A 12,027-nucleotide genomic window follows, 5' to 3' on the forward strand; every position below is an offset into this window, starting at 1 on the left:
ACAGTCGGCCTGGCTCGCGGGTTTTTGGAGGCAAATATTTTGTTGGCAGCATTCAATTCGTGAGGTTGAAGGCGTTCGAGGATTGCGATGGGGTGTAGTCTCACTAGCGCATATCAATTCAAAGTAGTCACGCGTGCTGCAACAGGGGCAACCTCAGGTGTTCAGTCTTCACACGTTAATAAATCATTAGGTCTCGTCATGAGAAAGACAAATTTAAATTCTTGAATAGAAATCCGGTCCCTATCAAGACTGCCCTAAAGCTATCGGCCGGCCTCTCCCGGGTAATCACCACAGTCGGCCCCAACCTGTCTGTATCTCTTGTGCTCGTCTGAATGGAACCGCAGGTCTTCCCTGCCCACCTGCTCTCCAACCAAATGTAACTGATTACAACGCTGCTAAGCTCAGTCTACTCTTTCGTCCCCATGGTCTTAAGGTCGTTATGGAAGCGAAGTGAAAAGAACAAGGAAAAAAAGGTGTGGTGAAGCGAGACATGATCGCTGCCAATGAAGAAGCTGGGTAACGTATTTTCGGTGCCAAAAGTACAATAAACTAAGTCTTGCATCCTTCTCGTGCGTAACAGGCGTCTTGGCGATGCTAGTGTCATCCGGCCGCTCGAGTCGGAAATGCCGATGTACGTCGTCATCTTGCCTGTGCTATCGTTGAGGTAAAGAAGTAACAGGGATATCAAGGATTTTCGTCATGCGAAGTTGGGCTGATTATGCTGTCATTTCGCCAAGTTTTGGGACGCCCTCCAACCATAGAAGTTCGTAAGAGTAGGTATGTGACAGAGGAAAAGGGGGTATGCTGCGCGGTGCTCTCAAATCTCAACAAGTGCAGAAATCAGGTGTAAAGCCAGCCATTAAAAGAGGCTGTAGGGTTCAGAAACGTAAGGGTATCGAAGGTCCAAAGGTATGCGCAAGGACCAATTCTGAAGCGGTCTATCGGCGACGAGCGTTCGGGCTATTCTTAAGTCGCGAAGTTCGCCAGCCCTCATACCACTGTTCTCTGCTGGCCTCGCGGAGTTCGGCTCTCCACTCGCTGAAGACGGCATCCTTGAGTCTCGTGAAGTCACAGTGCTCCTCATTGTAAGGGTCCGCGAAGCCCCAGGGGAATTGACGCCCCAAAATCTCGGGTTCGTACAAATCAGGGCTGATAATAGAAAGCGGGAGGAAAGGCACTTCGTCCTCCTTGGCCTCCTGCTTTGCCTTGTGCTGACGGATGGAGGACCCAGAAAGCCGTTTTGAGCCAGGAGAGGAGGGTGCACCTTCCCGTCCTTGGATAGGGAATGCGTCCTCGTCGTGGGAGTCGGCATGCTCGTCATCAGACACTACCTCTTCCTCCTCTTGGATTCTGGTGGAGTCGTCGTCCTCGTCGAGGCCCAGCGCCTCAAGCGGGTCCAGTCCCAATTTCTTTATGGTTTCCCATACCGTCTTCTTGAGTACATTCATGTGCTTGGTCGTGAGCGTGTCCGACTTGGAAATCACAGGGATGACAGTCGTCTTGCCCTGGAGTGTACGGAGCACTTGAAGGTCCAGATCCTCATCGAGACCTCCCGAAATGCGAGCCGCGGGGGCGTATTTACCATTGTGCCCATTCGACACACTACCCTTGACTGACGCCAGATTACGGTCGAGACGGGCGGGGTCGAGAACCATGAAGACGGCATGGATGTGGGTATCTTGTACGCCAGGCGATCGAATCACCTTCATTTCTTCGGTAAAGGTCTCTTCAAACTTGCTTTCAAGGAAGGCCGACATCTCCCTAAGCTGGAGATCGACAACGTTCTTCTCCAAGCCTTCCGAATCCCATAGCGTGAGACCAATTCGCTCGCCGTCAATCTCTGTCTCGAGATAGTGAGGGATGAAGTTGCCAGAAGGTGGAGATCTGGGGGCGGGGTCTTCCTCCGCCTCGGTCTTGCGGGATCGCTTCTTCGGCGGGAGCGCCAGAGCAATCTTTAGGAATTCGAGGAAAGATGTCTTTCCAGCGCCTCGGGTGCCAATGACGAGAACGCTACGCAAATGGGGTCAGTGGGCTGTAAAGAGAGAGCAGGCATGGCAGTGTCTCGGAAGTTGACCTACTTGAAGGGAGTAGGATCCTTTCTTCTCCGAACCCTTCTAGGGCTGTTGACAGTGCTGATGGCGCTGCTAGCATAGCTGTAGCGACCACGGTGCGTCATGCTCTCGGTACGAGCGTAGGGGTCGTAGGCATTGGCGGGAATGGGAGGCATAGGCGGCACAAATCCCGCGGCACTGCGGCCGGGTTCCATGGAAGGCCGGGTCGAGTAGGCGGTACCTATGGTGTGGTCCGACATGATTGAAGCCTCCTCAGCACGCAGGTCAGAGGGGATGGAGTTAGAGAGCTGGTCATTGGCTTTGTAGAACTCGGGGAGCTTGGGAGGAATTCTGGAGATTGCAGCCTGACGCTGACGTTCGAGTTCGCGTTCCTGCTGTTCGCGAAGGGCTTGGGCTTTCTTACCACCCTTCCCCAGGTCGCCGGACTTGGAACGTCTGAGAAGCATACCGAAGCTAGAGCGACGGGGCTGGCTCATTATCTAGGGTCCTCAGCATAAAATAAATGTTTCAGAGTCGGAAGCCGCAAACGGAGTGGGCGAGTAGCACATGCGACCACACTGCTGGCTGGCCGTTGCGCTTGTTGGTTTATTGAGGAGCCTCTGCGTAATTAGGTTGCGTGGAAGCGGCGAAGGTGTGGACCGCTAATCAAGAGGATGTCGAGTGGCACGGTGGCTTAGACTTCGGAGTTGGAAAGGGACAAGAGCGAATTGGCAATCGGATTTCGCAGGCCTTCGATCTTGCTTGGGCTGACTCTTCTCTTGTGCTCGTTGTGAGTGGTAAGAGAATGGGAATTGGTACGTCCGGAAAGAGTGGAAAGGGGGGAAGTGATCGGAGAATGGGTCAATGACGGAAAAGAGTGTCTGGTAAATTGAGGTTAGCTACCAAGTAACGACAACCCGGGTCGACCGCAATTGCCAGCCGCCCAAACGCCCTTCTCAGCCAACCGCAGGCGTTGTCGTGGCGGGTGCAGCGCAGCGTAACAGGGAAATGGCAGCCAGGAAGAGGTTTGGAGACGGAACGAAGAAGCCAAAGTCGCGTCAGATCAAACAGGAGCAGACCAGGGACCAATGCGAGAGGCAGCTCCCAACTCGAATTCTGGAGACGTGGGTGTCCCCAGCGACCGTCCTCGCCGTCTGGTTGGTTGCGATGCAGCGGCAGATCTGCCGTCTGCAGAGGGTGCAGTGCAGAGGAGGGGCGGACTCGCAGCAAATAGGGGCAGGAAGAGGGCAGAGATGAAGCGGACGCAGGATCGTCGCCGTTATATGCACTTACCAATGGAGTGCCGGGCCGATGGCTGAAGCTAGTGTTGATACGTTGTTGCTATTCTCGTGGAATGGCAGTGGCAGCAGTAAAAGGCGTAGACGCAGACGCAGTCGAAAGAAACAGGTATGCGCTGGCGCCTACACAGAAACAAAAGTAAGAGGACCGCAAGCGAAACGTCGGACGGATGGTGAAGTGAGATCGGATGAAGAGGCGTGGCTGCGCGGGGAGGGTCAAGGAGAGTCGAGTGTCCGTGACCCGCGCAAGTCTGAGGACAAGGACGAGGAAGGGCTGGACGGGCGACGGTAGGATTTTGGCCGAAATGTTGACGAGGGGAAATGGTGTAATTAAGTGAGGGTGAGAAAGGAAGGACCTGGGCGGGACGAGCAGAGAAGGGCAGATGCGGGTCGTGGATTGGGAAGAAACAGGGAATGGGTACTCTGTATGGAGAAGGAGAGCAGAGGATCTGAACTTGGGTAAAAGGTCGCCAGATGCGCACTGGTGCAAGCAAGTGCAAACAATTGAGCTCGAGTTGTTGGACCTGGGCTTGGGATGGCACGATGGGTAGATAGACTTGGGACCGCGACGACGTGTTGTCGGGTGTGTATCCGCAATGTGGTGTAATTATGCCAGTGGAGGTAAAGGTGACATGGGCGGTGGATCGGGGTGAGGTCAGTGCAGTGCGCAATGGTGCGCAGTGTAATGCAATTAGAGATTTGCTAGTTGCGCCGAAAGGAGATTGTTCTTCTTCTTGCCAGGCTGAATAGCGCATGCAAGATGGTGATGGTTGCTGAACGGTGTGATGTGTAAAGGAATGAAGACAATTCGGGAAGGCGAGATTTAGTACCTTAGCTGGCGCAGGTATACGGATCAGTAGGGTACCTAGGTAATAGAAAGGGCAAGTACCTACGGATACTCGAGGGGCGCAATAGATATGGGGAGCGCATGAGAGAAGCGCATCAGGATGGGCCTGTTTCCCTGGTGCCGTGTTTCTGTTCCTGTCCCTGTCCCTGCCTCTCTCTCTCTCTCTCTCTCTTTCTCTTTCCATCTCTCCCCGTGCTGGATCCAATGTACCATCCAATTTGAAAGCTGGGAGGGGCGGCACCGATACGCAGTCAGGATGTGCACTGAAGCAATAGCAATTCGCGGTTGTCATTGGCTACATGAAAGGCAATCCGCGCTCCGCACCCTGCAGCAAGACATTCCCCCGACGCAGGTACCGACGGGGCTACGCTAATTTGGGTTGAGGTCAAGGTATCCGTCGCTTGTCTCGTCTGAGGTGAGCCTCTGAGGTGGTTTGCTCTCACGGGCCACTACCAGTCCACCACGGCCCAATGCTCCTCTCCTGAGGTGGTCCCCCCTTCACCCCTCGTCTTTCACTCTCGTCTCCTCCTTGAGTGCTCCACGAGAAATCACCTCCAGGCTCCAACCTCCGCATGGCGTGTGACGCAGTCAGGCTCATACGGTTCGCTAACCTAGCCCAAGGTCCCCAGAGCCACTAATGAGAGCTAATAACGCCATTGGGGGCCACCTAGAGCTGTCCAAGGCCCCCATGCACTCAAAAAGATCTCGCCAGCCCGCTCCCACCACGAGGGAATGGGTCCCCCTCCTGGATGGCAGAAACACCGTTTGAACTCTGCATTTGGCTGCCACATTTTGCTTATCTCTGGGCCCGTCGTTGGACCAGCGAGTTCTGCATTCGCATCCAACATGTCAGATTCGAGATGATTGGAGCCTGTGGACTTGGAGTCCAGCATATGCAGAATGCTGCCGCTGTACCACGCATATTTCCCGAATTGCATGGTGGTGAGCTGATGCATTTCGGTCAAAGGCAGTGATAATCTCGATAAGGCAGTCTCTACACCGTGTCCATGCATGGGACAACATCCCGCTAAACCAGTAATAGTCCCCGGTACAAGAATTACAACGTCGCTGCCCTCCCCCCCTTTTCCCTTTCCCTTTCCATTGAACACCCAAGACACTGAGGATGACGTGAGGGGCCGTTGAGACCGGGATTTGGGAACACCGTTACCGCCTGAATAAGAGCTTGCTTTTTTCGTCGTCAACTTTCTTGCCGTCTCAGACACCAGCACAAGACATCTCGCCATTTCGTTCAGCCGCGTAAATCTGCAGAATGAGACGAAATGCTCTGTGCTTGTAGTAAGGTACATAGAAACCGCACTCGCTTAGACGGGTAAGCGCCTTCCCACGACAGAGTTTCGATCGCTTTCAGATGTAACTTACGGAGTGCCGGGGCCCAGAGAAGGCCAATTCCATGGAAATTCCGAAGCAAAGGGACCTTCCCTAAAGCAACATCCATTGAATCACAAACCTGCCTTCCCAGCAAAAACAATCCAAGAGAATGTGCCTCAGGCCCAGGTAACCCCTTAAGATTGCATCCCTTGACTGCAACTTGCAAGTCCCCTGCTCCGGCGCATCTCGTCGACTTCATCCTCCGACCAATCATCTCCCGCCAACTGAACAACTGCAGTTCGGTTCCCTTTCGTCGTTTCCTCCCGCGCGTCTGTCACGCGTGGCCTTCGCGAAGGTTTCGCTATGCTTCGTTACCGAGAGCCTAAGGTATACAGTGGAGGGCGACATTCTTTCAACCTTACGGATAAACTGGACATCGAACATTCGGACAAGGAAAGAGGCGGCTTGGCAACTCACGTGTGCTTACACTACTATTACACACACACACACACAACCACTCGGCATCCTACAGCATCGCTCTATGAAGCCAACTCAGTTTTATTGAACTTGTGTAACACGCCACTGTACCAAGTGGTACCGAAGCAATCACTTGAATGTTGGGTTGACTCTACTTCTGTCGTGGCCTGCAGGGCTCATGGCACGGATGGAAACGTCTATGCTCCCGCTGCCGCCCTGTGCGCTCGTCGACCCGACTCGTCCTTTCCCGAATGCCCACCGGAAGATCGTCGACATGCTACCTCACTGACAAGTCCAGATGTGCTCGATCTGGTATTGCAACACACACTACTTCCGCTACCCTGCCGTCATCCTGCCCTGCACACCCTACCTAGCACCAACAGCAACCGTCACGCAACTGTCAAAAGGCTCTCACTCACGGTCTCCCCAAAACTCCCCAAAACTCTAAACACTTCAACTGCCTTCACCTCTCACTCGACCCCCATAACCAACCAATCTCGCTCCTCATTCACGGCCCCTCTTTCCTCTCGGCTCCCATCACCATGAACTGTGGGGCTTCCGACGCTGAAATGGCCCTTGTTTCACATTAACCACGCGGTCCTTCATGCCATCTCATCCCAAAAATTCCTCTCAAATTGTCCGAGATCGATCGGCGCTCCAATTTTACAATGCTTTTAGCTTGTGGAGCAATGCACAACCGCATTCCAGGGTCCAACTCACGTTGCTTGATTTTTCTTCCTCTCTCATTTCCGCATGGGGGCCTTACTGTAAGGGATTGTCCGTACCATTCAGCCAGCGTGGCCGGCCACATCCGTCACCTCGCCTTACATGTGTAGGCGTGAGACAAGACGGGTGTCTCTTCCCAAGTGGCAAGCCCCAAGACAAGACTACTACGCGTAGTGTAGACTATTGCCTGCTGATCTGCTTCCATAGCCCTAAGCTTAAGTCGACTTCATGCAATTCAAGACATGAGCCATAGTGAATATCAATATCCCTCTCATTTCATCGCGCGGCTCATAAGAACCGATGGTTTCGTGTGAGCCCGCCAGCCCTGGCGTCTCATTCAACCAGGTCTAGGAAGATCCCGTGAGCCGCAATATTGCGGAAACAGCTTCCAAGTTCTGACCCCAGGTGTGCAGCCCTGACACCCTGGTCGCTCGGGTGGCGCCCCCGTCGGCCCGCTGGCTCATGCCTCTCCCGCTCCCATGCAATACCGAGTCGAGCCTCCAGGCCCAAGTGACTGGTTAAGTTCATATCTTGAGACGTTCTGAATCCTGTCATCGTTGGCTTGGGCTCGCAAGCCATTGGTCTATCGAGCACCGTGGATATGCGACGGCCTCGTACTTCAGCAGAGACGTCGTGCCTTTTCTCGGCCCATTTTGATAGTCTCCCTCTTTGTCAATTGCTTTACTGGCCACCGGCTTCTCAACGAACATTATATTGACACCATTTACTGCAGATTCTACAAATAGACAGCAACCGACTAGCCGGGCCTGGGATGGTTAGAAACAAGGTTACCTAGCCAGTGGATGGTCTTGTTTGCATCAGCCTTACAAGCAACCGAGTGAGCGGTCGGCATTCGGTTAGGTAGTGCACTTGCTAAACATTACCTTTCTGATACAGCCAGGATGAAGTCTGAAAGGCGTGAAGACGCGTCCGTTGACCTTCGTAGTCAGTTGGTGGTTTGGGTCCTCTCTATCCTGAAGAATCTACAAGGGGGCTTGACCAGGTTGATGTTTGGAAGTCTCCAATAACGGGGGTTTCAACCAACTCGTAGAGAGACGAGAGGACTGGGGTTCTTGTTGCCCTGTCCAAAATTACTCAGACGTCATGAAAATTTTGTACTTTGAAGAAGCACACCAGATTATGTACTGGTCTATAGCCGAGTTTTCAGAAACGATCGTATAGACAAGGGCTATCTGACACGGGCGTGCCAGACTGGTTGTAGGAGAGCAAGTGAGGCTCGCGGGCTACCCATGAATAGCGACATGTCGATCATAGACGAAAGCGACGCTTGGGATGATGTTTTCATTATACACGGACCATTTATCCTCGTTGTAGACAGCCCATATATGTTCCTCGGCCCCTGCCCCTTCGTCGATGATATGCTACCTTTAACCCACGATCATCATCTACGATCTGCATCTCTTTGAACTCTCTTGCAGTTTTCGACAAACACGCCGCCGGATACAAATCGTTCCATACAGATATCTAGCCATACCAACCCATGACAGTGACGCTCAGTTTCTCTTTAAACGTTTCAAGCCGACAAGCATTCCACTCTCCGGCTCTTACAACGAACATAATAAGCATTATCTTTATGGATCAAGTTATGTAAATCTTGTCCCAGGAGAAGGAAGAAAGGCTTGACGAAGAAGTTATTTCAGCTTCTAAAGATGATATACCGGACAACAAATAGGATTTTCAACAAGTCACGAAAGAGCGTCATCAAGTTGACGCTATTTTTATGCCAGGACATTACCTACGTCTCGCAAGAAAAAACAGCTTGTGCTTTGGTCTTCATCTCGTACCTACATCGAGGGAGGTGTTGCCCGCGCCCAGTGTGATGCTTGTAGTGGCGAAGGAGAGGTTCTGCCAGGAGATGACGTACTTGATTGCCTATCCTCTACAAGAGAACCTGTGCTTCGAAGAAACAGGAAGTCTCGAGCCCAGGAACACTGTACTGTGACGGATAATTCCACGTTCACGCATGAGACTTGCACGTCGATGCTTGGTAAACAGATGAGTGGTATCTTTCCCATATCGAAGGGCTTCTAGAAGGCCCTCACCAAGCCCCGAACACCTCGAATCTAATAACCTATGATTTCAACTCTATAACGCACCTCTTCCCGTTTTGCGTCTACTCCGTCTAACCCTCAAAAACCTCATGCTGCAGCTCGACTCCGAAATCCTGCGCAATATCCTTCATCCTCTTCTCCATCTCATCCTCCATCCCGCCCCCGAACCCGAGCAGCTGCTTCACCTTGAAAAAATAAAACGCCACGTCTGTCAGCGCAAGCACACTCTTGAAAATCAGATGCCGCCACACGTTGCCAGCCCTCTTCGCCCACGGCAGGTTCGGGTCCTCAAACAGGCTCCGGCTCGCCCACTCCCCCATCAACTTGACGCGGTTGACGGGGCTGCCGAGGTACTGGTTGTTCCCCTGCACGATGCGCATGTTGCGCCCGATAAAGATGAGCTCCTTGGGCCACTTCTCCTCGTCCGCCAACATGTCCCGGATCCCCTGCTTCATCCGCTGCTGCATCTCGTAGTGCCGCTCCGCGGGTGTCTTGCCCTCGAGCTCCTTCATGATGCCGTTGCGCGTCCGCTCGTCGCCGCCCTCGTACGGCCTCAACAGCGTCGCGCTCGCGAAAAGGTCAGCCGCCTTGATGCCCCACTCCGTCGTCACCTCTTCAATCGTCTTGTTGTCGAATGTCATGAGCGCCTTCCAGAAGACGCCGTACTGGTGGCGGAACGTGGGCGACATGTAGACGTACAGCCCGTGGTCGATGAGCACGAGCTCAGCGCGCCCGTTGGGCAGCCGCCGGATAAAGATGTTGCCCGGGTGCGGGTCGCAGTGGACGACACCCCATTTGAAAATTTGCGCAGAGAAGAGGTCGATCATGGTCGTCATGACCTCCTTGCTCGACAGGCCCAGGCCGCCGCGCCCGCGACGGCCCTTCCACTCGCTGCGCTCCGGTTTGATTTGCTCGGCGTAGGGCCGGTCGCGGAGCTCGCGGCGGACGGCGGCCATGTCGGGGGGTTGAAGCTGCGCGCCCTTGACGCCCGGCGACCCGTTGCCGTACCCGCCCATCCACCGCCCGTTAATGCCCTGCTTATCCCACAACCGCGTGCCCTCGATCCACTCCGTCACCAGGACGCGCCGTGTTGACAGCTCCGGGTAGACCTTGGGCACATACACCCGTCCCCTGAGACCCTTTTCCGAGTTGATTAGGTCCCTCATCGTCTCCGAGTTCTTGGCCTCATTCAAAAAGTCCGTCTCTAGCTCCAGCCGCTCCGTAATGAAGGGTACGAAGCTGTACAGCGGCAGGTCGAACCACCGGCTGTAGATCCATGCGACGGTCTTGAAAGCCCACAGGTCCCACGTGATCTGCTTCGCAATCTCTCGCTTCTGGATCTTGACGGCCACCTCGCGGCCGTCGGGGAGCCGCGCCCAGTGCACCTGCGCGACACTGGCACTCGCCCTCGCCCGCCTCTCCATGACGCCCTTGCCCTCCTCCCCGCGGAAACTGACGCCAAAGACCTCCTCCACGCTCCGACCGCCAAAGTCCTCGCGGATCACGGCCTCGACGTCGCTCCACTCGTCCTGTGGCGCGTCGTCAAACATGCGGGCAAACATCTTTTGGAACTCGGGCGGCAGCACGGCGCTCTGCATCGCGATGGCCTGGCCGATCTTGAGGTAGAGCCCGCCATTGTGCCGCAGCAGGTCAAAGAGACGCTCGGCGTTGCGGACGTGTAGGTCCTGCACGGAGCCGCCCGTCAGCGGCTCCGGGCGGAAGTTGAGCTTGTAGTCGAGGGCGACGAGTAGACCCGTGCCAAAAGTGCGGAGGGAGCGACCGAGCCCGGAGGCGTAGATCTGCCGGTCGGCGAGGTAGATTGCGCCGCCGACGGCAGAGAAGATGACGAGTCTGCGCAACCACTTGCGGCCGCGAGGGTATGTGCGCGCCTTCTTTGGGGCGCCGAGCGATTCTGGCGAAGGGGGGATGAGGGCCTGGCGGATGCTGCTCGTGTGCATGCGCGCTGATCTGGTGTGCGAGAGGAGTCGTAATGTCGTCGTATTCGCCGCTATCGTCGCCGTCGCCGTCACTGCTGTCGCCATCGGTATCGTCATGGAACTACGCAGAAAGTGACGCCCCGTGGCGGCCGCGGAGGTAGAGACGAGACATCTCTGCGCTGGTGACCTCGCGGCGGAGAGACCAGCTATGCTCTGGCGTAACATAGCTGGTGATGGCGAGGACGTGTGGAGAGGAAATTAAGGCTGAAGTGGAAGGCTCCCATTACCTTGCCTTCAAGTCGAAAACAAAAGTGAACGAAATTAAATGGTGAAGTCGAGGGAAAAAGTTGTAGAAACCAGAGGTGAATCGGTTCGGCACGGCCGCCGGATCTGTCGTTTGCGCTACAGGCAAGTCCAGATCAATGACGAAAAGAGGGCCAGGCCACCGAGGTACGCCAGCGCCCACCCAAGGAAATCTCCGTCGGCGAATCAAGCACCGATGCGTCTATTGCGTCCATTGCGTCCGTTGCATCCGCTTGTCCCCGGCCCCGCCCGATCGCTCTCGGCACCGCTTGCAGGTGCCCACCTCGGACCTGGCGATGGACCAGGGTAAAATAGAACGACTTGGGAATTGGTGTAGTCTCCTTTTAAGCGGTCTACAGAATAAAGGCATTTGGTGTAGTTGGTCAAGGTCAGATGAATAGCCCTCAGACGTGAACTCGGGGTTTGGTTGGTTCTACGCTGTTTTCTAATAAAGATTCAGACAGAGGCACGAGGCCTCTGACCCTGTTTGACAAACTCAAGAGGTCGCACGAGCCCCTGTCCGGCGTAATTAAGGTACTCAATACACAACTCTTCGCGCATGGTAGTCTTATTCCGCAGCAATAACAGCAGCAGCCGCATGCTGGCTTCTTTTTTTTGGCGGGTCAGCTTTGAGCCATCTCGAGGTATGGCGAAGTAATATGGAATGAGTTTACCGAATCGCACCTGCGAGAACTTTCGATACAATCGGATTGTCTCTACCCCTACTAGTTTTCCGGTCTTAAATCCGAGACCGCCCGGATCTTGACGTAGAGCCTGAAGATAATTTTCAGTGTGAAGGAATTGATAGCAAACCTTAGGAGGAGGGGCACGTCGTCTTTTATCTAATTGACACGTCCAAGTAAATGTTTAAATATGCCTCTTCCAATGGTTGTTATCTAGATCACGACTGTCACCACTCCCGGCCCCAAAACCAATTAGACCTCCTAGCAGCATTGCGCATCAACCACTTTTTTGCCCCGGATGCCC

The 12,027-nt window shown here is 54.4% G+C and overlaps 4 protein-coding genes across 4 annotated transcripts; 2 read left to right on the top strand and 2 right to left on the bottom strand.

Annotated features, from left to right (window-relative positions):
- Nucleotides 1-938: 938 nt before the first annotated feature.
- Nucleotides 939-2,548, bottom strand: CORC01_01223 (uncharacterized protein; the record flags this gene model as incomplete). The annotated part of the gene is made up of 2 exons (XM_022612879.1): nt 939-2,010; nt 2,079-2,548. 2 exons carry the CDS (start codon nt 2,546-2,548, stop codon nt 939-941), a joined length of 1,542 nt encoding a protein of 513 aa, XP_022480640.1.
- A 511-nt stretch (nt 2,549-3,059) lies between these two features.
- Nucleotides 3,060-3,308, top strand: CORC01_01224 (uncharacterized protein; the record flags this gene model as incomplete). The annotated part of the gene is made up of 1 exon (XM_022612880.1): nt 3,060-3,308. One exon carries the CDS (start codon nt 3,060-3,062, stop codon nt 3,306-3,308), a length of 249 nt encoding a protein of 82 aa, XP_022480641.1.
- Nucleotides 3,309-5,888: 2,580 nt separating this feature from the next.
- On the top strand, nt 5,889-6,548 carry CORC01_01225 (uncharacterized protein; the record flags this gene model as incomplete). The annotated part of the gene is made up of 1 exon (XM_022612881.1): nt 5,889-6,548. One exon carries the CDS (start codon nt 5,889-5,891, stop codon nt 6,546-6,548), a length of 660 nt encoding a protein of 219 aa, XP_022480642.1.
- A 2,323-nt stretch (nt 6,549-8,871) lies between these two features.
- CORC01_01226 (ABC1 family protein) lies at nt 8,872-10,962 on the bottom strand (the record flags this gene model as incomplete). The annotated part of the gene is made up of 1 exon (XM_022612882.1): nt 8,872-10,962. One exon carries the CDS (start codon nt 10,960-10,962, stop codon nt 8,872-8,874), a length of 2,091 nt encoding a protein of 696 aa, XP_022480643.1.
- Nucleotides 10,963-12,027: the final 1,065 nt, after the last annotated feature.

Source organism: Colletotrichum orchidophilum, assembly GCF_001831195.1.
Source record: "Colletotrichum orchidophilum strain IMI 309357 chromosome Unknown Scaffold_6.1, whole genome shotgun sequence".
Taxonomy (NCBI): domain Eukaryota; kingdom Fungi; phylum Ascomycota; class Sordariomycetes; order Glomerellales; family Glomerellaceae; genus Colletotrichum; species Colletotrichum orchidophilum.